Source organism: Petromyzon marinus, chromosome 35 (assembly GCF_048934315.1).
Source record: "Petromyzon marinus isolate PM22_M1 ecotype Great Lakes invasive population chromosome 35, UKy_Petmar_22M1.pri1.0, whole genome shotgun sequence".
NCBI classification, from domain to species: domain Eukaryota; kingdom Metazoa; phylum Chordata; class Hyperoartia; order Petromyzontiformes; family Petromyzontidae; genus Petromyzon; species Petromyzon marinus.
This window is the reverse complement of record NC_133701.1, coordinates 8,186,840-8,210,828: the sequence shown is the minus strand read 5'-3', so window position 1 is coordinate 8,210,828 and position 23,989 is coordinate 8,186,840. Positions and strand designations below refer to the sequence as shown.

Sequence of the window (23,989 nt, the reverse complement as noted above, 5' to 3'; positions counted from 1 at the left end):
TCTCGTCTCTTCACCTGATGAAGGCCGCTTGTGTTGTGGCCGAAACGTCGTGATTTTTTGTTATTTTATTTTCACCTACGTGACTTTACCCAATAGAACCAAAGAGTAAAGCTGTCTCTTGTGTGGACCAATCAGTTTCAAAGACAATCCATATATTATCAGCGTATGTTTTTGGTTTGCATTCTGACCACAAGTATTGTGGTTAATGCAGATAATTCCTTGTAAAAGGTTTCAGTTTGGTGTTTTAATATATGAACACCTGTTTTGTTACCAGAAAAAATGGGAAAACCTATTCTCATATTTTGGTACTGTCAAAGGAGGTCCCATGATATAATTCAGGAATAGTTTTGCTATTTCAAAAATAACGTAATAGTTTTACTAAATCTTTTCTAGTTCATAGTTACATTTATTTGGTATAGCCCTGTGAGCCATTCGGCTCTTGAATCGGGTGCAACCGCAACAAACAAAAAACTAAAACATGAACAAGAAAACATCTTAAAGTGACTATGTGACTGTGCAAACAGAAAATCCAAGAAAAAACATCAAAATATTCCTGAAATAGCACCGTACACCAACGCTGTGTGCAAAAATCCCAGTGGGATGCAAGTCAAACAACAACAACCACAAGACAACTTAGATTAAGGCCATCAGTCTAACTCTGTACTACAATAAACAAAAAAACATGGCCAAACCAAAAAACGTTTTAGAAATCACCAAAATAAAGCCATAAAAGCAATGTAACAGTGATCATTGAGACTGTGACCGAATTTTTTCTAGACCACATTATCCGTTTATTTTCCATTTTTGTCTGGATACGAATCTTGATGGCTTTGCTGGATCGAACGCACGAGTTTGCTACGTATAATATTGGCCAGGACGAAACATGCCAGAAGGGAGGGAGGAAGAGTCCAATAGTCTCTGGTGTGTGTGTGTCCTTTCCTCTTTTCTAGATTTGAAGCTTTCGTGACTGCAAGGATCCATACTCTTTGGTTCTATTCGGTAAAGTCACGTAGGTATTCGGTAAAGTTACCTACGTGGCTTTACCGAATAGAACCAAAGAGTATGGATCCTTGGCTCTTGTTGGCGGTGACCCCAAAAGCAGGACAGTTACGTTCCTGAACACAGGCTAGAAACCCAAATTTTCACAAAAAATAGTAGGTGTTGTTACGTAACAGCCAGATCTGTACAACCGTATTGACACTCTGGAACAAGATTTTGGAGCGCCTCTTATTTGCTGGATTGTCTTATAATCCGGAGAATACGGTAGCGAAGATGCTGCATCCGATAGTTATGGAATCGGACCGCGTGGAACAGCATACTTTCAATTCGATTCATAAGAGGTGCCCACTGGGCTCGCAGTAAATCACCCGCCGGAATCGCAGTTCACAAATCGTTCCGGCAAGGCTTGACTCGATTCGATTCCGGAAAGGCATATGTTTCCTCCCGATAAAACAAGCTCACTGGACGCTATCTGAGCGTGCGAGCGAACGAGCTGTGCTGGTTTTGGGAAGATTATCGGTTTCAATGTTTTATAAATAAACATACATCCCCTTCTAAATAAACATGCCTCGGAAGTGAGAGCTGGGCGATTGGAAACAAGATGAGTGCAGACTACTGTGGCCTACCGACTCGGGCTTCTATCGGCCTCTCCTAAAAAGCCCTGCCGAAGAGGGGCCGCCTGTTCCGGTAGGCGTGATCCACACTTGGTGGGGTGGTAGGGGTCGGGATGTAAGGTCTTTGGAGATGTCTATTTTAGCTGTTCTGTGACGCTTACTCGCTGATGAAACGTGCAACTAAGACTCTTCGAAGATTGCTATTGTTCGATCACAAACGTAACGTGTGTGTAATGTAAGGTATGCACAGGTGAAGTGGTGGCACCGTGCTCAAGGGAACTGTAACCTTCTGGCCACGCGAGATATAATCCTGGCGAGTTGAGTCTGGAGCGGCCTATGGGCACCCCCCCATCTCCCTCCTCTTTACCAACCCGCAGTGACCAGCGTGGTGAAGTATGGCCAAACAACCCCCATGACCAACACGGATTCGGGAGGCCTTCATCCCAAAGAGGATTGACAGAGGAATGAACATAGTGCAGTGTACATACTGTATAGAACATGCACGTACATGTATGTTTGTATTACATAACCACATTAGTATTATGACCATGATTGGTAAATCGTACTGTATCTAGTTTCGAAGCTCTAAGTTTGGCGAGTTAAATGGCACTTCATCAGCCTTTATTGACAGTGCATATGCACACACACCATTTATGCCTCGTCGATTTGAATGCAGTCTTAAAAGTGTAAGTTGTTAGTTGCTTTCATATTGCAACCCTTAGGTAGTTACCATCCATAGCATCTCGCCGCCGTGTGGGTCCCTTGTGGGATGGTTTGACCATGCTTCATTGCGCTCTCAATTGCAAGCTGGTGAAGAATGTCCCAGAACCTGTTCATAAATCAATCGCCACTCGTGTTGGCCACGATCTCCCGCAGCCACACGAGTTTACACGATGCGAAGCAAAATAATCTTACTCGTAAGAACGTCTACTCTTGCCGCAGTGTTCGGTGAAGTATGGTGCTCAAGAGATATTTTTTTACGGTAATAAAAACGTGGTCCTTGGAAGAACGAGGAAATGTTTTTTTCCAATGACCCATCTCGGTTTGCTACAGAGCGGCATAGTTTTGTGTACGCAAAATTGTATCCAAGACTTGCTTGTTACATCATACCTGTCAACCCCCTGTCAGTGCCTACCTTATACTGGTAATGAAACGTAGTGGACTGGAAGCCCAACCGGGATTAATTCACAGGAGGCAGGGGATTAATTGTGTATGTCTGTCCACGTCGGAGGGGTGGGGCTGGGTGGAGAGGGGAGGGTAGGGAGGGGCTGGGTGGGGCTGGGTGGGGTGGGGCTGGGTGGGGCTGGGTGGGGTGGGGCTGGGTGGGGAGGGGCTGGGTGGGGCTGGGTGGGGTGGGGTTGGTCACCCCGTGGTGCCCTTTTATGGACTGGAAGCCCAACCGGGATTAATTCACAGGAGACAGGGGATTAATTGTGTATGTCTGTCCACGTCGGAGGGGTGGTGGCTGGATGGATAGGGGAGGGTAGGGAGGGGCTGGGTGGGAGGGGTGGGGCTGGGTGGGGAGGGGCTGGTCACCCCGTGGTGCCCTTTTATGGACTGGAAGCCCAACCGGGATTCACAGGAGGCAGGGGATTATACACTGCACTTTCTGGCGTCGTTTTATAATTCTGCTCACTTTTCATTTTGCTTTCTTCCGCGCACGACCCTAACAAGTTTGGCTTAAATATCCGTACATAATTACTTAATAATTACTTCACAATTTCCTACCAGCCCCCTCCGCAGGAATGTGTTTACAGACCAATTCAGACCTTATTGGTTACCCCGTGGCCTTATAGAACTCGACGTCCATCCTACAAATTCCCATCACAAGGGAGAAACACAAACAAGTAGACAATCACCACAACTACTCACCACTAGTACACTCACCACTAATCTCACCACACTACTACACTCACCACTACACTCACCACTAGTACACTCTCCATTAATTACCTGTCAACCCCCTATCAGTGCCTACCTTATTACAGACCAATTCAGACCTTATTGGTCACCTGTGCTCTTATACATTTTAACGTCCACCCTACAAAGTCCTATCACAAGGGAGAAATACAAACAAATAGACAATCACCACTACTACTCACCTCTAGTACACTCACCACTAATCTCACCACTCGACTACACTCACCACTAGTACACTCACCATTAATTACCTGTCAACCCCTTATCAGTGCCTACCATATTACAGACCAATTCAGACCTTATTGGTCACCTGTGCCCTTATATATTTTAACGCCCGTCCTACAAAGTCCTATCACAAGGGAGAAATACAAACAAATATACTTTTTTGCACCTTATGGACCTGAAAACTCAATTTACCTGCACTTGAATAGGGGTAAACCGTGTGGGTTGACAGGTGTGTTATGTACAAGTTGTTGGAACGATCTTGAATGTGAATGATGTACAGTAACTGGCCTGGTATGAATTGTTACAATTGAACGCATATATTGAGTGTCTTCAACACTTCAATGTTACACAAATTAATGATTTTGATGTCTCTTGCAAAACATGACCTGAACTCACCCCTTTTGTTTTAAAATACATTAATAACTACTATCTTAGTAGCCCATAAAATATTAAAATACGTATGCAGTATAATCTGTAATTGACACCTTAAAAGCACAGTTCCGTTATAAGCAACAACTCTGATTTTCACTGTTTGAAGGCAAGGGGATGCCCTTATAGTCAATTTATATTTTATCTAAAATATGTCGAGAGTGGAATATATTACCACGTCATTCCCAGGTATATACACGTGTGTAATTCATTAAACTATTCAGGATATTTGTCAGTCACACTTGGAAAACGCTGTCGAATATGTATACATATAATATGAAGGGGAAATGTGATAAAAACAGATTCGTGTTTGAAAGTTGCGTGAAGAGAAAGAGGAACGTGTGGATTATGAGAACATATGCAAGTTTGATATATTGAATTTTGAAAGGTAAGTGGGTTTGGGTTGGTGGTACATGCCTGTAATCCCGTGGGCATTAAGATGCCATACCATGGCTTGCAGGAGAAGGCAGGACAGAAAATGTGAACTATATATTGTTGATTCTAGATTTAAAGCTATATATATAAAGCTATATATTGTTGCCCCCTTGTATGCGTGGGGTTTCTCCAGGTAATCTAGTTTCTTACCACATGCACACACACACACACCAATGGTCTGAAAACATTAATATATAGAGCACTGCAGAGCTTGGGCTTGCTGGAGCCAGCTCACCAAACTGGCAAGCCTTCCAAATTGTCTGTGACTCGTGCCTCTGCGCCACTCTCTGTCTTAGAGAGTTGTTTGAATGCTGAGTGTGTTGCTGGTTGAAATGATTATTAGATGTCACTGGAAGGGATGATGGCCACTGGTCAAGAATATCAATGGAGTGACAGCCAAAGGAGGGAGCATGTCTAGGAGAACGTCCACAGCAGAGATAGAGGGCTCATATTAGCCCGTCTGCAGGCAGTAAAATGGTTTGTTACATTGCAGGCCCATGAAAGATGGTGACAGCTCAGACATGTCTTCATTCAGCAGTGGATAGAGGGTGGCTGATGATGACGTCATCCGTGAACATGGAAAAATTAGTTCCTGCCATTGAAATGTGCAATTTCCACCACTGACTCGGGACCACCAGTGGAGATCTGCCAACCGATTGCTTTGACTTTTAATAGAGGGTTTGAAATTCAATGACCATTTCCAAAGAAATGGAGAACCGAATACAATATGGATAAATTAAAGTATGGTTTTTACTTCATATTGGATTGATGGGAAGATGAAACCAGGTCAAGGGCATTGGAGAGAATAAGTTCATAATGGACATCTTGACATAATGCACACCGACTCTTTTAAGAGCACCTCTTTGCATCAGTGATTTTTATTTTTATCTTTCTGCCGTGTTTAATAGGTTGAAAAAAATGTGGCATTGCACTTGACACATTTACAGCTCCCTCAACTCCCACGAGTTACACTGCAGCAATAGACTTGCCTTTGTTCATTGCCCTTGTTGCTACATCGCTTGTCATTGCATCCACTTAATGTTTTACATGAAATGCAGATGCATCACATTCCATTAGAATACAAAAAAGTGTCGTGATTCTTCTAGTCTTAGGATGGAAAATCTATTTAAAACATTTATTGGGTGAAAATAACTATTTGAGTGTTGAGCTGAAATCCTATTGATTTGTTAAATATCAGATAAAATAGGTGTTTTGTTAAGATAGGAATATGACCTTAAATGTAAGCAAAAAATATTGATGCTGCATTAGGTAGTGGTGTACAAATTACATTCAACACATTCGTAAATACAACTGCTTTACAGGGGAAAAATACCAAACATCTGCTAAGACATGGGACCATTGCCCAAATTGTCACCTATTATATGTTTGCCTCTTAAGGTAAAGTATTAATGTTTTGAGTTTTTCATAAATGTAAGCCATTTTCAGTGCACTTATATCACATTTGACCCTTTGTTGTAGGTGAGTTTTTTACTATCTGCCCTTCATCTCGGCCGGCCCCAATGACAAAGGAGCTTGAGCGAGAGCATCGAGGCAAGACGCCGGGGTCGGCCGACTGCAACGGCCATACTCAGTACACCGAAGATGTGGAGGTGGACGAGGTGGACAAGCTGAAAGCCAAGTTGATCTCCGTGTGGAACAATGTGAAACACGGTAATTGACGAATCGCAATATCTCCTGCCAACTGTTTGTGCAGTGTGTGCGTGTAAATGTATGGCCCAGTGTAGCGCAATGGTTTGAGCACTGTGCTACGAGCCCGACAAACCGCTTGATTCCCACTCACGGCCAACATCAGTGAATATCTGAACCTGTCCTAGGCTTCCCCAACATTGACTCAGCCTTGAATGAGAACCTCGTTTGGTAACAGGTATCTCGTTAAAATAACAAAGGGCTTACCGACACACAAAATGTGAAGCCTCAATGGAAATAGGTGAGTGTTGACGATGAGTATAAAATACTTGTAATTTATCACAAGTTTAAGGCCAAGTTGATTTCCACATGGAACAACGTCAAGCATGGGAATTGACATCATGATCTCTCCCATCGAATGGATTTAAAAAAAAAATCTGTTGAGTAACCACGCATGTGTGTGTTCACAGGATGGGTTGTAAAAACGAAGACCAGCTTCAATCGACATTCCCCCATCTGTCTGCTTAGCAAGAAGTATTACTGCATCTCAAAAGGTGAGTTGATCTTGACATTTTTCATGGGTGCTTCTTATGTTTCTCCTCATGAAGCTTCATGTTGTTAATGTTCACAAGTCCAAGTGAAGTGTGTTTCTGCTCAATCAAGAATTGATGTGGGGGTCATCTTTTCATATTCCCCTGGCGGTGAGCATCTCCATGAGAAGACCATACTCATGTTATCTACCCAGAATGGATGCGAGACCGAACACATAATTGGCCCAGATAATCTTGAAATGCAATGGGCATCTTTTGATAGATTAATTTCTATTAACTCTTATGCTCACAGTACATGCATGGAATTGCGCATCTTCAAGAATCATCTGTTTATAATTTACAACACATAGCCTAATATCAGAATCTTTAGACTGGAGGAATCTGGTGAGCTATCAAAGTCTTTTCACAGATGTCCAATAGGGGTGGGTCAAAAAGTAACAACAACAGACAATGCAAAAACATATCAAGGTGTTATCAGTCAATTCATGTTTACATGCGGGGGGAAACTGGAGCACTCGGAGGAATCCCATTCGTGCGAGGGTGACACATGCTATCCTGTTCAGATGGCACAGATGGGGTTGACATTTGCTCCACCGCCTTCTCCTGGAAAGCCAGGCTACGGGCACCTCCTTGACTTCCAGGCGATGGGAATTCAATGACATTTGCATACTGTCCACCAACCCTCGCTGCCTTCACAGTGCTGGATTACAGGCATGTATAGCCACCACCGCCCGGCTGAAGGTGCTAACTATTATGCCACCGCTCCCATCCCTTTGTGATTTGTTGGCAAAGCCGAAATACATGGACGGGGGGGGGGGCTCAGGACATTAGCTTAGCGACCAGGATGACTCTAATCCCAGTTTGATCAAAGCTTGGCTTTGACAGACGATAGGAGTGCAATGCATAGGAAAGGTAAAGCAAATCACAATTTAAAATATATATTTTACCAGGTAAAGCCCATTGAGCTATGAGCTTTTTCAGAAGTGACCTGGCCACAAATGATAGCTCAACGAAGTGGCTTATCATGCAGACAAATAATCGAATGTAAACGTACGTTGCTAAATGTGGAGGGAAAAACTGGAGGACCCAGAGAGAATATCCACATGACCAAGGGGAGAGAGTGCATGCAAACTCCAAATATACACAAGTGTCAGGGTCTGGATCTAATCCCCGACCTCCTGCATACCAGGTAAGGAAGATAACATCTCGCCATCGATAGAGAACAAATAAAACGATATGTACAGTAACACTCTGCTTTACACCCTCCCGCTTTATGTACTTTTGCTATAATGTACTCAACTCAATGATATCCAATCCCATTTCGATTTAAAGCTTTCGTGACTGCAGGGATTCATTTTCTAGGTTCTTTCGGTAAAGTCACGTATAAGGGAAAATGATAAAAAATAAAACAATAAAATTATCATGACGTTTCGATTGCAACACAAGCAATCATTATCATGTGTGAAAACCACAGCAAGAACATTTTGAAAACCGCCACTTTTTTTCAAAATTTTCTTGCTGTGGTTTTCACACCTGACGATGATTGCTTGTGTTGCAATCGAAACGACGTGATAAATTGTATTAATTATTTTTTAAAATCTTATTATTTTCCTCCTACGTGACTTTACCGAAAGAACCAAGAATATCCAATCCCATTTTAAGCACTGTGTGCCTCGCCATAACGTACTCGAGATTTCCGAGCTCAACCATTAAGGCCCCGCATTTTTAATGTTGCACGGCAAACATTCAGGCGCCAGATGGCACCCAAGCGTGAGCGTCCCGTGACTGGCTGCAGTCTCTTTTTAGGTGTATTCCATGAATATTTGTGTTCCCACATACCATATCCTTGGCGACGATTTTTCTAAAAAGTGTCAACAATTTTTACATGATGAACTAATAATATAAAAATATGTATTAATAGACAAGGTAATGTATCTTAAAGCATCAATAATATACACTCATTACACCGATGGTCAAACGGTATAAATGCGCAATGAGTTACTGAGCATCCTCTGTTTTAGGTACTGTATCACCTTACAGCACCTTACGATCCACCGAAAATGCTTAAATTTAAGTAATTTCTGATTTCCGTTCTGGTTTTTAGGAACATATCCTGGGCGTAAACCGGAGTATGCCTGGACGTACAGTACAACCGGGAGAGTACACACAGACGATACAATCGAGATTTGGCACACGAAACAATAATCGATTCTTGAATCCTGTGATGCCGAATTGTAACAGTTATTTTAATTAGGTGAATCGTTCATCATCAGCCATGGTCAATCCATTACTGGATGAAGGCCTCCCCCATGGTGAGAACTCCGTACCTAAGAAGATTGGCAGTCTTTTCTATCATAGTGGGACAGGTGACAGTAATTTCTAGCCTCTCTCTTCCCCCGTACCTCCGATTAGTATGTTTGGCTACGTACGGTGCAAAAGAAGTTCAACATACAAACATACATACGAAGCGGACAGATATGTAGGAATCAGTAATTCATTGGAGATGCCCAGCTTACAATACAGTGAATAATTTCTCTCTTCACCACCCAGCCATCTTTCATGGAGGCCGCTGGGCCCACAAACTTAAAGCAGGAAGTCCTCCACTATTGACGATCATCATATGACATTTATTGCTAGTGTTTTTTTTTTTCTTCCCATGTCATTCCTGTCCGCTCTGGTGCCGAGTGAATGATTTACATGCCCTAAAGTGAACAACAATCGGGCGCACGGGTATCCGAACTGTCGCAGATGGCACCAGGAAGCCGGGGGGCGGTGCGCAGCCGGAGCAGGTCTCGGTGACACCGAGTTGGAACGTCGATGGCGGTGGCGAGAGACGCGGTGGGACGACGCCCCCCGCGGCTTGCGCCGACTTCACAGCGTTCCGCCGGGACTTTGCGACACGCGTCTGGATCACGTACCGGCGAGAGTTCGCCCAGCTGGAGGGCTCCAGCCTGACCACGGACACGGGCTGGGGGTGCATGCTGCGCAGCGGGCAGATGCTGTTGGCGCAGGGGCTCATGCAGCACCTGCTTGGCCGAGGTGCACCTTTTAGATGTCACGTTTGTCTCCGCGTGTTGCCGATGTGTTGTGGTTAGCGCATTCCGCCGAGTTCAATTCCTGCTCACGGCCAACATCGGCGATGATTATCTGAACTGGTCCTGGGCCTCCCCAGCGTCGGCTTGATCTTAAATGAGCATTAGCCAGTGCAGTGTGCAACAGGAATGTCTTTAAAATGACAAAACGGATAACGAAAATGTGAAGCCACGACGGGGAAACAGGTGAATGTTGATGACGAGTAGGAAAATTACGGCGATCATTTTTTCAGGGAGCTGGATATTGCGCCTGTGTTTTCAGACTGGCAGTGCAGCGAGGCCATACATCTCTTGGAGTCGGAGAACGAGTCGCAGAAAAAGATGCAGTCTCCTCCAGGAGATTCTGACTTCCTGGTGGTGGGAGTGGAGCATGCGGGCAGTCATGTCTACGCACAGCCTGCGAGTGTTCTCCTTTCGTCCGATGACCAAGAGGTGCGTGCACAATGGACAAATTGTATGGTGATTTAGGGGGCTGTTTCCACGTCCAGTACTGTGCCATTAAGGGCCTAGGTTTTCAATGATTCGTGTCCATTCTGGGTTTTTGCAATTTTTTCCAAAACAGTGAGTTGATGTTCTCTGTCCTGTCACAAGTTGCTGCACTTACAATCCATCATAAAGCACAATTTATGGCTTAACTTGTTCCATCCACTTCTGAAAACTAAATAACATGGACAATAAGTATGTAGTATTGAACTCTGTGAGACTGCATAACAGTGATGTAGTGGTTGGTGCACAGCCCCCTTGAACCTGACTACCCGAATTCGTTTCTCTGCCACGTCTATCAAGGGTGGCGAATGATATCCGAACTACTCCGGGCATCTTCCTAGAATGACTCAACCTTACATGAGCACCTGCTGCGGTGTGTAAACGGAAGCACTCGGTAGACAAAGGCGGTTGAGCGTGGTGCCGACCGCACCACATTCCTTGTGCGCAGTGCTGTCACAGCAACACGTGCCCCAACAGTCACACGTAGGTTGCACGTGGGATCTTTTTTCAGTTTTTTTTTTCTATTGCCCTCTGTGATCACCAACCAGGCCATCTTGGCAGAGGTTGCTGTCCACCGGAATATCATCCGCTGGTTTGCAGACACGCCAGACGCTCCGTTCGGCATCCACAACCTCGTGCGTCTCAGCAGGAGTTCGAGCAAGCGAGCGGGCGACTGGTATGGACCGGCCATCACGGCCCACATCCTCAAGTGAGATACCACAGAACTCGCACTTCCCAGCACCAAACAACAACAAAGATCCCCCGCATAGCCTTTAACGGACTTGAGGGGCAAGTGCAGTTAGCGAGCATCTACGAAAGCCGGAACCGGACACAATGTGCTGGGTAGCCAGCACCACCCGTGGCCACTTTTGTCTCCCCAGTAGCGTTGCTTACACACCGCACTAGGTACTCATTTGAGGCTGAATCGACCTAGGAGAGGTCCAAGACCGGTTCAGATAATTGCCACTGGTGTTGGCCATGCGTTGGCATCGAACTCAGGTCGTCGGATACGTAGCATGGCACCCTAACCGCTACACTACCACTCCACACACTGTGAACTGATGTTTTTCTTCATCCGATATATACACAGACTTTTTTTTGTTTGTTAATTTGTCATTTCATGAATCCGTTTTGTAATGATTACATGAACCTTATGGCGGGACCCCGGGGTCCCATAAGCCCCCGGCTCTCGCATGAGCTGCGTTGCGACGTAATTTTACGTCTGTTGAAGGCGAACGATGCGGCAATCTATTCCTCTCGACGAGCTCTACACGATGCGCTAATCAAAGTTTCAACGTTTTGTTTATAACTACGGCAATTTTGGCAACGACGGGTGCTTGGTGGGTCGCGGCGTTTATGTGCGCGGTGGGACAGAGTCGCCAAAACTAAATTAATTACGATTTTGACTTCCGTTTATTCGGGGGAGCCTGGAGTCCCGCTATAAGGTTCACATGTATCTGATTACTTTGCTGTCTTTTGCAGGAAGGCTATTGCAGAAGTTGAAGCTAAACTTCTGCACAATACAGTAATGTACGTGGCGCAGGACTGCACAGGTGGGCCTCTCACACACTATGTCACTAATCACTTGCCCAGCTGTTTAATAGAGAAAAACACGTTGCAAAAGTGCAAATTGCTCCCCGTACATATATTAGCTAAGGTGTGCCACCCTGGGCTGTTTGAAAGAAAATTGAAGCTTTGTCAATCAGTCTGTGCAGCACAAGCAGTGTTACTGTGGAGTGAGACTGCCATAGGACTCTAATAACTTCACTGCAGTGATCATTAGAGTGATGTCATCATTGCAGTGGTATTATTGCAGTATAATTGCATGCCTGAAAGTACATTTCAAGTACTCATTGGTATTTTTCGGTAAAGTCACGTTTGTAGAAATACAATAAAATTATATTAAAACAAAAAACAATCACGACGTTTCGATCACAACGCAAGCGATCTTCATCAGGTGTCAAGAACAAATCACGGAGGTAAATACAACAAAAAGATGAGAGACGAGAATTCAACAAACCTGAAAAAACATTATGTGAAGCACATTCTACAAACGTGACTTTACCGAAAAAACCAATGAGTAATTTTATACAGCCACGAAAGCTTTAATACTTTATTACATTTCAAGTCTTTTTTTTGTGTTAACGAAGCCTGGAAGTCATTCAGGAACACGATCTTGTGACGTCTTTACGAGGCAAAGTAAACGGTACAATGGGTGAAGTGGTGCCACAATGGTTCAAGCGCTGCCAACCCGGCTGACTTGAGTTCGATTCCGAGCCGCACTAACATCAGAAGCGAGTGAATTCAGAATCCAATTCCTTGCCCCTCCCCCCCCTCCCCCTTTTAAACTCGTATTCACCAGCGTGGTGAAGTATGGTTAAACAACTCCTTTGAATGACGTGGTGTGGAGAGGCCTTCATCAAGCAGTGCTCTAACAAAGGGCTTAATATATACACACACACGCACACAGTATTAACAGTGTATTACACCTTGCTTACTCGAGTTTGCCGCGTTGAGAATTTAGCTGTTACTGTTTCAGTGTACAAGGGCGATATTATGGACCTGTGTCGGGCGGAAGCCAGCGACGTAGCAGCCGGCCAGAGCCATGCCACCCACCCGAAGGGGCCCGAATGGGACAGTGAACTAGTCGTGGGGGGAAATCCCAGCCCGGCCGGCAACTCGGAGCAAGACAGCGGTTGGAGGTCCGTGTTCATCCTCATCCCTGTGCGGCTCGGCGGAGAACACTTCAACCCGGTGTACATCGCGTGTGTGAAGGTGAGGCCCGATCTTGCTGAGCTTTTGCCTTCAATTCACGGTAGAACCGCAACATCTTCCTTTAAGTCGGCAAGCCATTCCCCGAAGACACCGGTGTGACCGTCAACCACATTGGATCATAAACAGGCTGCTGCGCGCCATCTCCTTCATGAATGGAAAATTAAAGGCAAGGCCACAGCATGACTGTGGCCTTGCAACCAAACCTATGGACCTTGTAGTAAACCACTGTAGGTCTACGTTCCTGCAATGGAGGAATAGAAAATGCGACATGAACTCTCCCCTGAAGTCTTTCGCACCTCCGGTACGTACGGTACAAAAGAAGTTCTGTCGTGGTTAGCAGACCTCGGCAGTGGCATCTAACTCCTGATTTTATTGTGAAACGTAAAAAACAAAAGCCAGTACAAACTTCTGGCCCACTGAAGGCTGAACGTGAACACGTGACTTTGATTTCTCAGGTGCTCTGTCACTGGGTGGGACCCCGCGGATCTAAGACTTGGGACAATGGCAGCGGAAATTATCCGATGGATGAAAAGCGTTTAACACTTGGTGTTTTAGGAAAATGTACGAATACGATATAGGTGCAAAATTCTGAACAACTGTTTTAACGATTGCTATGAATGAGCTGTGAATTATTCTCGCGCTGTACTTTTGGCAGGGCATGCTGGAGATGGACAGCTGCATTGGAATCATCGGAGGCAAACCAAAGCATTCCCTCTACTTTGTTGGCTACCAAGGTTAATGCCGTATAACACCACCTCGTAATGATTCGGCCCCTTGCTATTTGATGGATTGGCATGACTCAAAGTGATGGTTTGATTGAAGTATTGGTTCTTTTTTATATTGTAAAAAAAAAGTTATTGATTTCCTGTTGAATTTAGTATAGAGGCAGTGCTCCTGTTTACAGCCCTGAACTAGTGGCAAAGATTCCACAAGGATCCAACCACTGTTGAATTCTCCGGAGGCATGATAAATTGAGTCAAAAAACCCCAGCCATGATTTGAACCTCCAACATTCCGATTGCGGGCCGCTCACCCCAAGTGTCAAAATGTTAGTTTATTGGTCACGGCTGCGATATTTATTTTGGCGGGGACGCCGTCGGCGGCTTAACACTGGTGGATGTTCAAGATCCCCGTGACGTAATTTCGGAAGAATAGGCCATTGTGTGCCGGCGTCATGGCCCACATTTTCCAAATTTTGACAATTGCCCGCAAATTACTATACATAGCAAACGTCACCCGCCACTGCGCAAAAACTTGGCAGGAGCCTCCTGAAAGAGAGTCATGAGACTCGGCAACGCCTCTCTTGGTAAACAAGTGCAATAATATCGTAAAGAAATGTGCGCAAAGTTTATATGACAAGCTTGATCTCTACACGTGTTTAGTAAATGGCTGATTTAATTGTGTTTTAAGTCTTCATTAACTTTTTTTGTTATGTTTCCACAGATGATGACCTCATTTACTTGGATCCACATTATTGCCAGCCAATGGTGGACTTCACCCAGCCAGATTTTCCAGTTGATGTATGACTTTTTTTTATATTTTAGTCTATTTCTATAAAAATGTTTTTGCAAAACTTCACACCAGTGTATTGTTTTTAGCAAATGTTTAGACACATGAGAGTAATTTACAACATTCAGTCCACAGTGTCGGTCAGGGTGGGTTGTTTGACCATACTTCACCACTCTGGTTTGGCCTGCTGTCCCAAGGTCGTTTCAGATATCACAACCACTGACATCGGCATGGTTGTCTACGTACGGTGCAAAAAAAATGTCTACATCCTTCATGGGACCTCCTTTTGCCAGTACCAAAATATGAGAATAGGTTTTCCCCTTTTTTCTAGCAACAAAACAGGTGTTAAGATGTTAAAACACCAAACTGAAACCTTTTACAAGGAATCATGCCTGCATTAACCACAAAACTTATGGTCAGAATTCGAACAACAAACATACTCTGATAATATATGGCATTGTCTTTGAAATTGAGTGGCCCACACCAGAGACAGCTTTTTTTGGAGCCTCGTCTCAAAAGGTGTTAGACCAGCGGACGCCAGAAGGCGTGACGCCTTTTGGCGTCCTCTGGTCTACGTACTTTTAAGCTGCATGCTATTAAGCCGCAGCCGCGAATCGAACTTGGATTTTTCTGGGCTCATTGTGCATTATCTGAACCACTGCACCACTGTTCCACCCCAGATGGGGTGCCACGGTGGCAAGATGTTAACTACCTCACCTGGTATACAGAAGGTCATGGGTTCGATCCCGACCACTGACACCTGCTGCTGTATATTGGAGTTTGCGTGTTCTCCCTGTGGTCACGTGGATTCTTCTCCGGGTCCTCCGGTTTTTCCCTCCACATTTATAAACATGTTTTTTAGAGTATTTCGCTGCTATAAATGTCCACGTGATAAGCTCTCATTTGAGCTATCATTTGTGGACAGGTCTTTTCTGAAAAAGAGCTATAGAGCTCAGTGGGCCTTACCTGGTAAAATAAAAAGTTTAGTTTTAAATAGATGTTCATATTAACATTTACATGTTTTGATTATTTCCCTTGTCAGTCATATCACTGCTGTCCACCGCGAAAAACAGCATTCACCAAAATGGACCCAAGCTGCACTCTGGGATTTTACTGTCGGACCAAAGAAGACTTCACTGCATTCTGTTCCACTGTGACGCAGGTGAATTCAGAGCTGGCAATCTCGACCAACTCGGGTGACATGTAACAACTGTTTCTTAGTCTTACAATATTCCTGATGTGGCCATTTACTGAATGACTCGGAATGCACCTGATCTTATCAGACCTCGGAAGTTAAGCGGACTTGAGTCTGGACATTGCTATGATGGTTGACCAACCTTGCATAAAACAGGTTATTGTAGGCTGCTGCTGCTGCAGGGTAATGTCACCTTTTTAAATTTGCTTTTAATGTTTAGCTAAGTTTGATGTGTTTTTAGTGTTTTTACCATTTGATGATGTTTTTGCTGCTTTTATGATTTTATGTAAAGTGTCTTTGAGTATTCAGAAAAGCGCTCACAAATAAAATGTATAATGTCGTCAGCAGAGGGCAATGCAGCCAAATCTATTGTTGTATTGTACTATGCTCAAACCTATATGCTCCCCATTTTCAGCCGGTTGGAGATTTTCGCACCTTTGCGTGAGAAAGTGTAGGGGCCGTCGCCATTGTTTAAAACAAAAAAAAGCAATGGACCATAACAAATAAGTCCATTGCAATGTGTAATCTATGAATAGACTAAGCGTCCCATGTGAAGTTGACGCTCTGTTGTTCTGATCTTGCTTGATGGAATCCCGTGAAGGTGCTCGCAACGCCATCGCAAACGTGCGGCGCGCATTCCGGCAGGACGCCGCAGCAGGAGAGCTACCCGGTGTTCAGCTTCGTCGAGGGGCACAGCAGCGACTACGTGGAGGATGAGCCACGCCCGGAGCGGCGCGTCAGACTGCTCCACATTTCGCCCAAGAGCGGGAATTTCGTCAAGCACGGCTCCTCCGAGGACTTTGTCCTTCTGTGACCCGTGGTGGCGTTTGCACTGGGGTCCATCGCAAGCGTCGCCGCCCTCTGCCCAAGAGGTCTAGCGGACTGTGTAGCACTTACCTCCGCTTCTCTCTGTGCCGTCGTTGGTCTCGCTGCCTCGTTTAATCTGCATCTCCGTCTGTTCGCTAATGTCATCTGTCCGTTGTCTGCCTTGCGATCTCTGACCAGGTATGCATCCTTATGGCCTTGATTAGACAACCTCCATGTTTTGTGGATGTTGTCATGAAATGATAGTTTGTGTCTTTATCATTGGTGACATTTCCCTCTTCACTCTGGAGTGTTATCAACACCCATTCGTTCGTTTCGTGTCGCTTCCCGAGCAGTCCCCCGTTTTTATAGCCCCGGTCTTTCGTGTAAGTGTTTTTTACCAAGTGCGTATTTCATACGGGTGCAACTAATCACATCTCAGAAACTCGCTTGGTGTTTGCACTACAGGGGAAATTATGTACCGCATTGCGCTGTTCTCTTCAAAATTATATTGATACGGATTCGGCAAAAACGAGCTTGCGTCGAGTTGTCGTAGTTTTCATTTTTTTAATCTGTTAATGCCCGCAACCGGTCAACGACCACGGATGGAGTTAAGGAACTTCCCCCTTTCCAGTGAATTATCGCAGCTGAATTATTGTGCGAGCCATCGCAGGCGGTGATGTTTCCGCGATTAATGGATTACAAAGCCGTGGGCATTCCGAGTCGGGCCACGCATTGAGAATGTCTTCTCTCAAGCTAACTGCGGTCACGTTGTTTTCACGGAGTTCAATTCCGGAGACGAATCGATCAACACGTGGCCCCCAACCCTGGAAGACCACATTTCGATTCACGAGAGGCTGCAAAACCCCTACGCGTGAAATTGTTAGTGGGCTTTGTTGTACAGCAAACAGAACGAAATGACGCCCTCGATTGTGACCGTTCCTTGTTCTCTTGCGGGCAGGGGCGGAGCCAGGGTTTTGACTTCGGGGCGGGGGGGGGGGCTGACTTCAATTTTCTGAGATATCCAGTGTAATGTTTTCCAATGGGCGCCACAAATGTATAAAACAAATTTTATTGGATTTGAACGCGGAGTTTATTAATAGGTCGGAGCCGCTGATGTGGCTAATAAGTTCGAAAGGCTGCCGCTCAAGCAGCCTGCAGGGCAGCACAAGGTGGCAGCCTGCAGGGCAGCACAAGGTGGCAGCCTGCAGGGCAGCACACAAGGTGGCAGCCTGCAGGGCAGCACACAAGGTGGCAGCCTGCAGCATTTTGCAGCAGCCGGATATCCGGTTATCCCGATTACCGACTTTCCCAAAATATCAGGGGGGGCCGAGCCCCCCCCAGCCCCCCCCCCGTGGCTCCGCCCCCCCCCAGCCCCCCTGTGGCTCCGCCCCTGCTTGCGGGGGAGAGGTATTTTATTGTAGAGACAGTGCATGCTCAAGACCAGTCCATTTGTTTTATAAAGATGAGGCGTTAACAATTCACCACACAAGTGTGTGTATATATTAAGTGTGTGCTTAGGTTCAAAGTTTGGTATGCACACACACTCACTTAAAGCGCCTTTGTTTTATGTGTATAATTTTAACTGTGAACTTTTGGGGCAATAGTGACGCAATCTACTGTACAAACGAAACTTTGCCAACTATGCAGAAATTTAAGCCGACATTTACTTGCTGATGCTGCTGTGTTAAAATATTTGAGTAATGTATAAAGTGTACTGATCCACAACTTCCTATACGGCTTCAACGTTCAATATGACATTGTTTTGCACTGCATTTAGAGTATATATTGGTGAGATTGGCTGATGAATGTTCTCGGTTTGATGCCCAATGGATTGCCATAGGTTAAAACACGTTTTAGTTGTAATGTCTTTACGTTGCTTTGATGTCAAATTACTTTTAGTAGTTCCACTTTTAAAGCACTTTTAGCAGTATAGGCAACTTATAATAATATAATGTACTATCAGTTGAACCCTAATACACACCACATTCCAATTACAGGGAACATTTAATTTTGATAACTGATAACAGCCCTTTGTTTTACTGCTGCAAGAACACCATCCCAAGGGGTTGTTTGACCATACTTCACCATGCTGATCAGTGTGGGTTTATATACGCGAGGTGAGATCGGAGGGTTTTTGCGAGGACCTGTTAAAGTACTATATATTGACGTGGGCAGAGACCAGGACACGAACTTTCCGGGTTCATGCCATAACCGCTGTGCCACCACTCTGCCCTGGCTTGATGATAAATAAATTCCAAGTTGCGCTGTATGAATGTAGTACATTTTTTTTTATGTTACTAGCTGGGCGGTGGTGGCTACGAGCCGCCTGTTCCCCAGCACTGGAGGCGAGCTCGTTGGTTTATCACAACATGTTTGACAACTCTCTTTCCCATGGGAAGGTGCCATAACCCTGACTCGCCAGGAGAAGACGGTATGATGCAAGTGGACCCCATGTGTTCCATTCGTATGGGATGGTGTTTTTCCACCTCGCACGCGTGGGTTATTTCGAGGTGCTCCGGTTTCCTCCCACAAAAGACGTATTGGTTGGCTGATAACTCCGTCATATTTAAGAGGACCGCAGAGCTTGAACTTGGCACTGGCTCACCTCGTCGCTGCCTGTCCCCGCCTGTCCGCAGTGTTCGTCTGCCACATGTACGCGTATTGTGTGGGTGTATGTGGGTGTGTATGTGGGAGCGATAGTGGAGCGGTTAGCGCTATGAACCCGGCGACCCGAGTTCGATTCCCGCTCAAGGCCAACACCGGTGACGATTATCTGAACCGGTCCTGGGCCTCCCCTAGGTCGACTCAGCCTCAAATGAGTACCTGGTTGCAGTGTGTAAACATCGCCACTGGGGGAGACAAAGGCGGTCGGGCGTGGGGCCACCCACCCCTTCGTGTGCCGTGCCGGCCTTCATAGGTGCTCGCTAACAGCACTTGCCCCTACAGTCTGCTAAGGCTATATGGGGGATCTTTGTCTACGTGTTGTGATTTCTTTTTGCTGACTTCTTGCCAGGCCCCCTCGCAAAAGACGTTTTTAACCTCAAGGGGTTTTTTACTTGGTTAAATAAAGGTAAAATAAATAAAGAGGAGTTGGTCTGTACCAGGTTTTGTTGACACACGAGTTGCATTGAAGTGGTAATATATTTTTTTGCGAGAATTTATGGGGATTGCCATTATAGCATTGGATCGGCTGTGGTCATATGTGTATTCTCTTATCAATAATAACTTTGAAGCCTGCAACGGCAGCACGTCTAATTATTGTTGATTTAGGGGTGTGACTGAGGCCTTGATGGTGCTTTTCCAGGTTATGGTGTTTTATTGTGCTGGTTTTTTTCATCTCTCGTTAGTGTTTTTGCAATTTACAAATAAATCGTGGGGAACATTTCATTCCGTCTTGTCGGTGTCACATGCGCACACACACACCTTAGTGTTCGGGTGAGATGTTCAATTCCACGTGTTCTCGATCGCCTCTCTGAACTCAGTCCACCCTGTCAATGTTACCGCCCTTGCCGTACCACAGAGGGAGTGTTACGATGCAGACCGATCGTAGCAGCCGTTCGTGTATGGTATTATACATGGTGTCCATAAAGGTAACACCCGTTATTAAATCATTCATGTTGCAGTTTCATCTGGGCCTGTTACACTACAAAGGGGCCGTCCATAAATGACGTCACGCGATTTTGGACGATTTTTCACACCCCCCCTCGTTACACGGCGTCACAAAGTCAGACCCCACCCCTCAAATTTGACGTCACAAAGCTCTGCCCCCCCCCCCCCCAACTATATTTCCATTTTGAAAATAAAACATGCTTCAAATCGCTTTAGACCATTGTCATTGTAGTGCGTATTTAATGTGGCGCTGCACTCTGATGTCGGAGAAAACAGTTATTAAAACGTCTATTTAATTAAGTAGAACGTGTTGTCTATATTTATTTAAAGTTGCGCATTTTAATGTGACGTCACATTTCTCAACCCCCCCTCGTCACACATCGTCACAATATATTGTTATTATAATTACGTCCTTGGTACACAGATTCGTCAATAAACTAAACTTTTTATTTTACCAGGTAAGGCCTACTGAGCTATATAGCTCTTTTTTCCTGAAACGACCTGGCCACAAATGATAGCTCAACGGAGTGGCTTATCACGTGGAAATTGTATAGTAACCAAATATTCTAAACGTATCTTAATAAATGCGGAGGGAAAAAAAACGGAGGATCCGGAGAAAATCCACACGATCGAGAGGAAAAATGAAAACTCCAAATATACAGCAGGTCAGGGTAGAGATCGAACCTACGACCTCCTGTATATCATGCGAGGTAGTTAACATCTCTCCACCGTGGGGATAACACTGCCGTGAAAGGAAACAGGCGACGTTTCGGGCATTGGCCCTTCTATGTGTTATGAAGAAGGCACATTACCTGAAACGTTGCCTATTATATACTCTTCCTTTTAAGGCTACACTGCTATTGGCACATGTGTTGAATTTTCTGTTTTGTTGAAGCTCATTCAAGCTTGGCGCTTTAACAAACTTAAGCATCAAAATATTACGTAGTAAAACATTGTTTTAGACAAAACTGCCGTCTAACGTAAACTCTGAATACTGGATAAGACGTTTACAGATGCGCTGGTAAGATTAAAAAAAAAGTTCAGTTTTATTTGCACATTTTTAAAGTAATTTGTTTTCCTTCCCTATACTTTGCACTGCGATGTTTTTTTTCGTATTGTCTGTTGTTGTAACCTTCTGACCCGCCCCGACTGGACATCTGTGAAAACAATTTTTTTTATAGCTCATTGGATTCCTCCAGTATGAATACGTACATATTCTGCTTCTGCATTCGCGGTGCAGGACTGGGTCGTGTCAGCTGTTGCTATTACATTGTGCGACCAGCAGATGGCGCCCTCCTAACAACATTTCCTCAGCCCGGGGACACAACGCCGTCACAGGGACTGGGAAACTTGTCACACACACAGACACACAAAACCGAAGGCCCGCTCCCCTTCCACCTCTGGGTAGAATTTAAAGAACACAAACCAACATTGTGAACCGTCGTGATCAGCTGGGACAGCGGCTGTTAATGTCTTTGTTTCTATGTCATTAATACTTAATATCCCAACAAATGATTTATCTTCAAATTGAGCAGCATCCTAATGCTCCCGTAATGGCGCTTTTATTGACTGGAATCATGGCGTAAATAATGGAATATTAAATGAAGACGCTTGCGAGTCAAAACAGACGCAGCTGAGAGCGATGAGCGCATGCCAAAGGAACAGCCACTCCCCCCGATACCCCTCTTGTTTTTAACCAACCCATCACCGGCGCGATGCTCGTTCTGTCACGAGGAGTGGCATCATTCTGTGGAGGTGACAACGTCGGAGAGCGCCTGCACCTGTGCACCAACATAAATTGCGTCGGCGCCGGGGCCAGAGTTGCGATTTTTTTTTTTCCCCGAGACTCTCTCAAACGTCGGGAGACTCGTTCCGTGTCCGCGGGGCCCTGATTTACCGACCGTGTCTCCGTGTCCCATCAGACAATAATTAACTGAACGGCGCACTTTGCATTTCAATGAGTGTCAGGCCGCTCGCCGGCCAAAGCATTTTCGCTCGCTCGCTCGCACGCCGACAAGAAAAAAAAACAGCGCGCTATGAGATGTCTGGGTGGCTCAGAGGTCAGAGCACTGAGCAGGTAGCGCCGAGATTTCTGGGTTCGAATACACGTTTCGACCCACAGCAGTGTGCGGCGAGTTTGATGGTATCAGCCTGGTCACCAAATAGCTCAAACCAGAGACCCATAGGTTCACACAGAGGACTCGTCAACTCAAGTAGAACGTGTTGTGGTAACATTGGGCTCTCGAGTTGGAGTGCGTTGATGGTCTGAGCCTAGTAAACGACGGCTCAGATACAGAGCCACAGGCTCAAATAGATAACAATTGACTCCCAGACTACATTGTCATTAGACCGGGTTCCCAAGTGTCGAGTGTTGATAGCCTCAGCTCCGTCGCCACGGACTGCACAAACAAGACCATCGCATTAAATTAAGCTTCCGCACTTAATACGGCTAATTCCTGCTCTGAGAATTAAACACACCGGTTTGACGGTCACGCGATGAACGTCACTCTCGTGTAGCAGAGCGGGTGGGGAAGTGCTGCTCTCTACTGTGCGGGGCCAGAGGTTTACTCGAAGGGATCTCAGAAGTAGCTCTGTGGTACCCGCTTCAGTTGGGCCAATCTCGAACACAAAGGGTCCGCGCACTGCTGGTGCGAGAGATCGGACACTTCATGCGAGAGATCGGACACTTCATCTGATGACGACACGACGCCGATTGCATAATCGCGATCAAACTGGAGGAAAGAGAACAAGAAAATGTTGCATCGCTGGTGCTCTACAATTTATAAATAAATATCTATGGGACCCTTTTTGCGAGTATCAAGATTATGGGGGTGTTTAAGATGTGCAAACACCAAATAGGCACCGATTATAATGCAAGCCACCAAAAGTCTGCATCAACCACACAGACAGTCTCGTCCCTTCACCTGATGAAGGCCGCTTGTGTTGTGGCTGAAACGTCGTGAGAATATTATTGTGTTATTTTATTTTATCAATTTATTATTTTATTCTCATTCTACGTGACTTTACCGAAAGAACCAAAGAAGATGAATCCTTGCAGTCACGAAAGCTTTAAATCGAAATTCAACCACACATACTTGTAAATTATGCAAATCGACGTGCTTTGGCAATAATATGCATTGTCCTTGAAACTAATTGGCCTACACCTCCTTCATGGGCTTGTCTCACCACCAGTGCTAGGCCAAAAGAACGCTCCGTTTCATAGAAAGTATTCGTTTTGACACGTTCAATGTGTATTGTCCACTGGAAAACAACGGTTGCGATCATTGCTATCATCCTGGAGCCAACGTTCATAGATCAAACGACGGCCACGATGGAAGCAACCTAAACGCGTCCGAATCTCAGAGACTAAGCAGGCCTGAGCCTGGTCAGTGCTTGGATGCTGCCCGGCTACATTGGCAGCAGAGAGGGCAGAGCAGCCAAATCCGTTGTTGTACTGTACTAGACTTGGATATCTATGTTCCCCACCTTCATCACTCCGCATCAACCCGCGTGGGTGAAGTATTGTCAATTAACCCCCGGTGACCCGCAAGGTTTGTTGGGCTCTCATCCAGCAGTGGATTGACAAAAGGGCTGTACACGTGCATTGATTTTTTTATGAATATTCCAGAAACGTGCTCCTCAATTCTAGATTTAAAGCTTTCGTGACTGCTAGGATCCATACTCTTTGGTTCTATTG

General features: G+C 45.3%; 1 protein-coding gene across 3 annotated transcripts; it reads left to right on the top strand.

The window, feature by feature from the left end:
* Positions 1-1,375: 1,375 nt before the first annotated feature.
* LOC116948928 (cysteine protease ATG4D-like) lies at positions 1,376-20,070 on the top strand. 3 transcript variants are annotated; one of them, XR_012945987.1, is made up of 13 exons: positions 1,376-1,686; positions 6,102-6,293; positions 6,740-6,823; positions 9,569-9,859; positions 10,175-10,344; positions 10,947-11,107; positions 11,881-11,951; positions 12,938-13,173; positions 13,829-13,907; positions 14,616-14,692; positions 15,724-15,843; positions 16,478-17,852; positions 17,905-20,070. XR_012945987.1 is itself a non-coding variant. In XM_032966211.2 (12 exons), the coding sequence occupies exons 2-12, from the start codon at positions 6,143-6,145 to the stop codon at positions 16,688-16,690; spliced, it is 1,653 nt and encodes a 550-aa protein (XP_032822102.1). In that variant the 5' UTR covers positions 1,376-1,686; positions 6,102-6,142; the 3' UTR covers positions 16,691-20,070. The 3 variants fall into 3 exon arrangements, 1 of the variants encoding a protein (XP_032822102.1); XR_012945986.1 differs by having other exon boundaries at positions 16,478-17,877; positions 17,932-20,070; XM_032966211.2 differs by having other exon boundaries at positions 16,478-20,070.
* Positions 20,071-23,989: the final 3,919 nt, after the last annotated feature.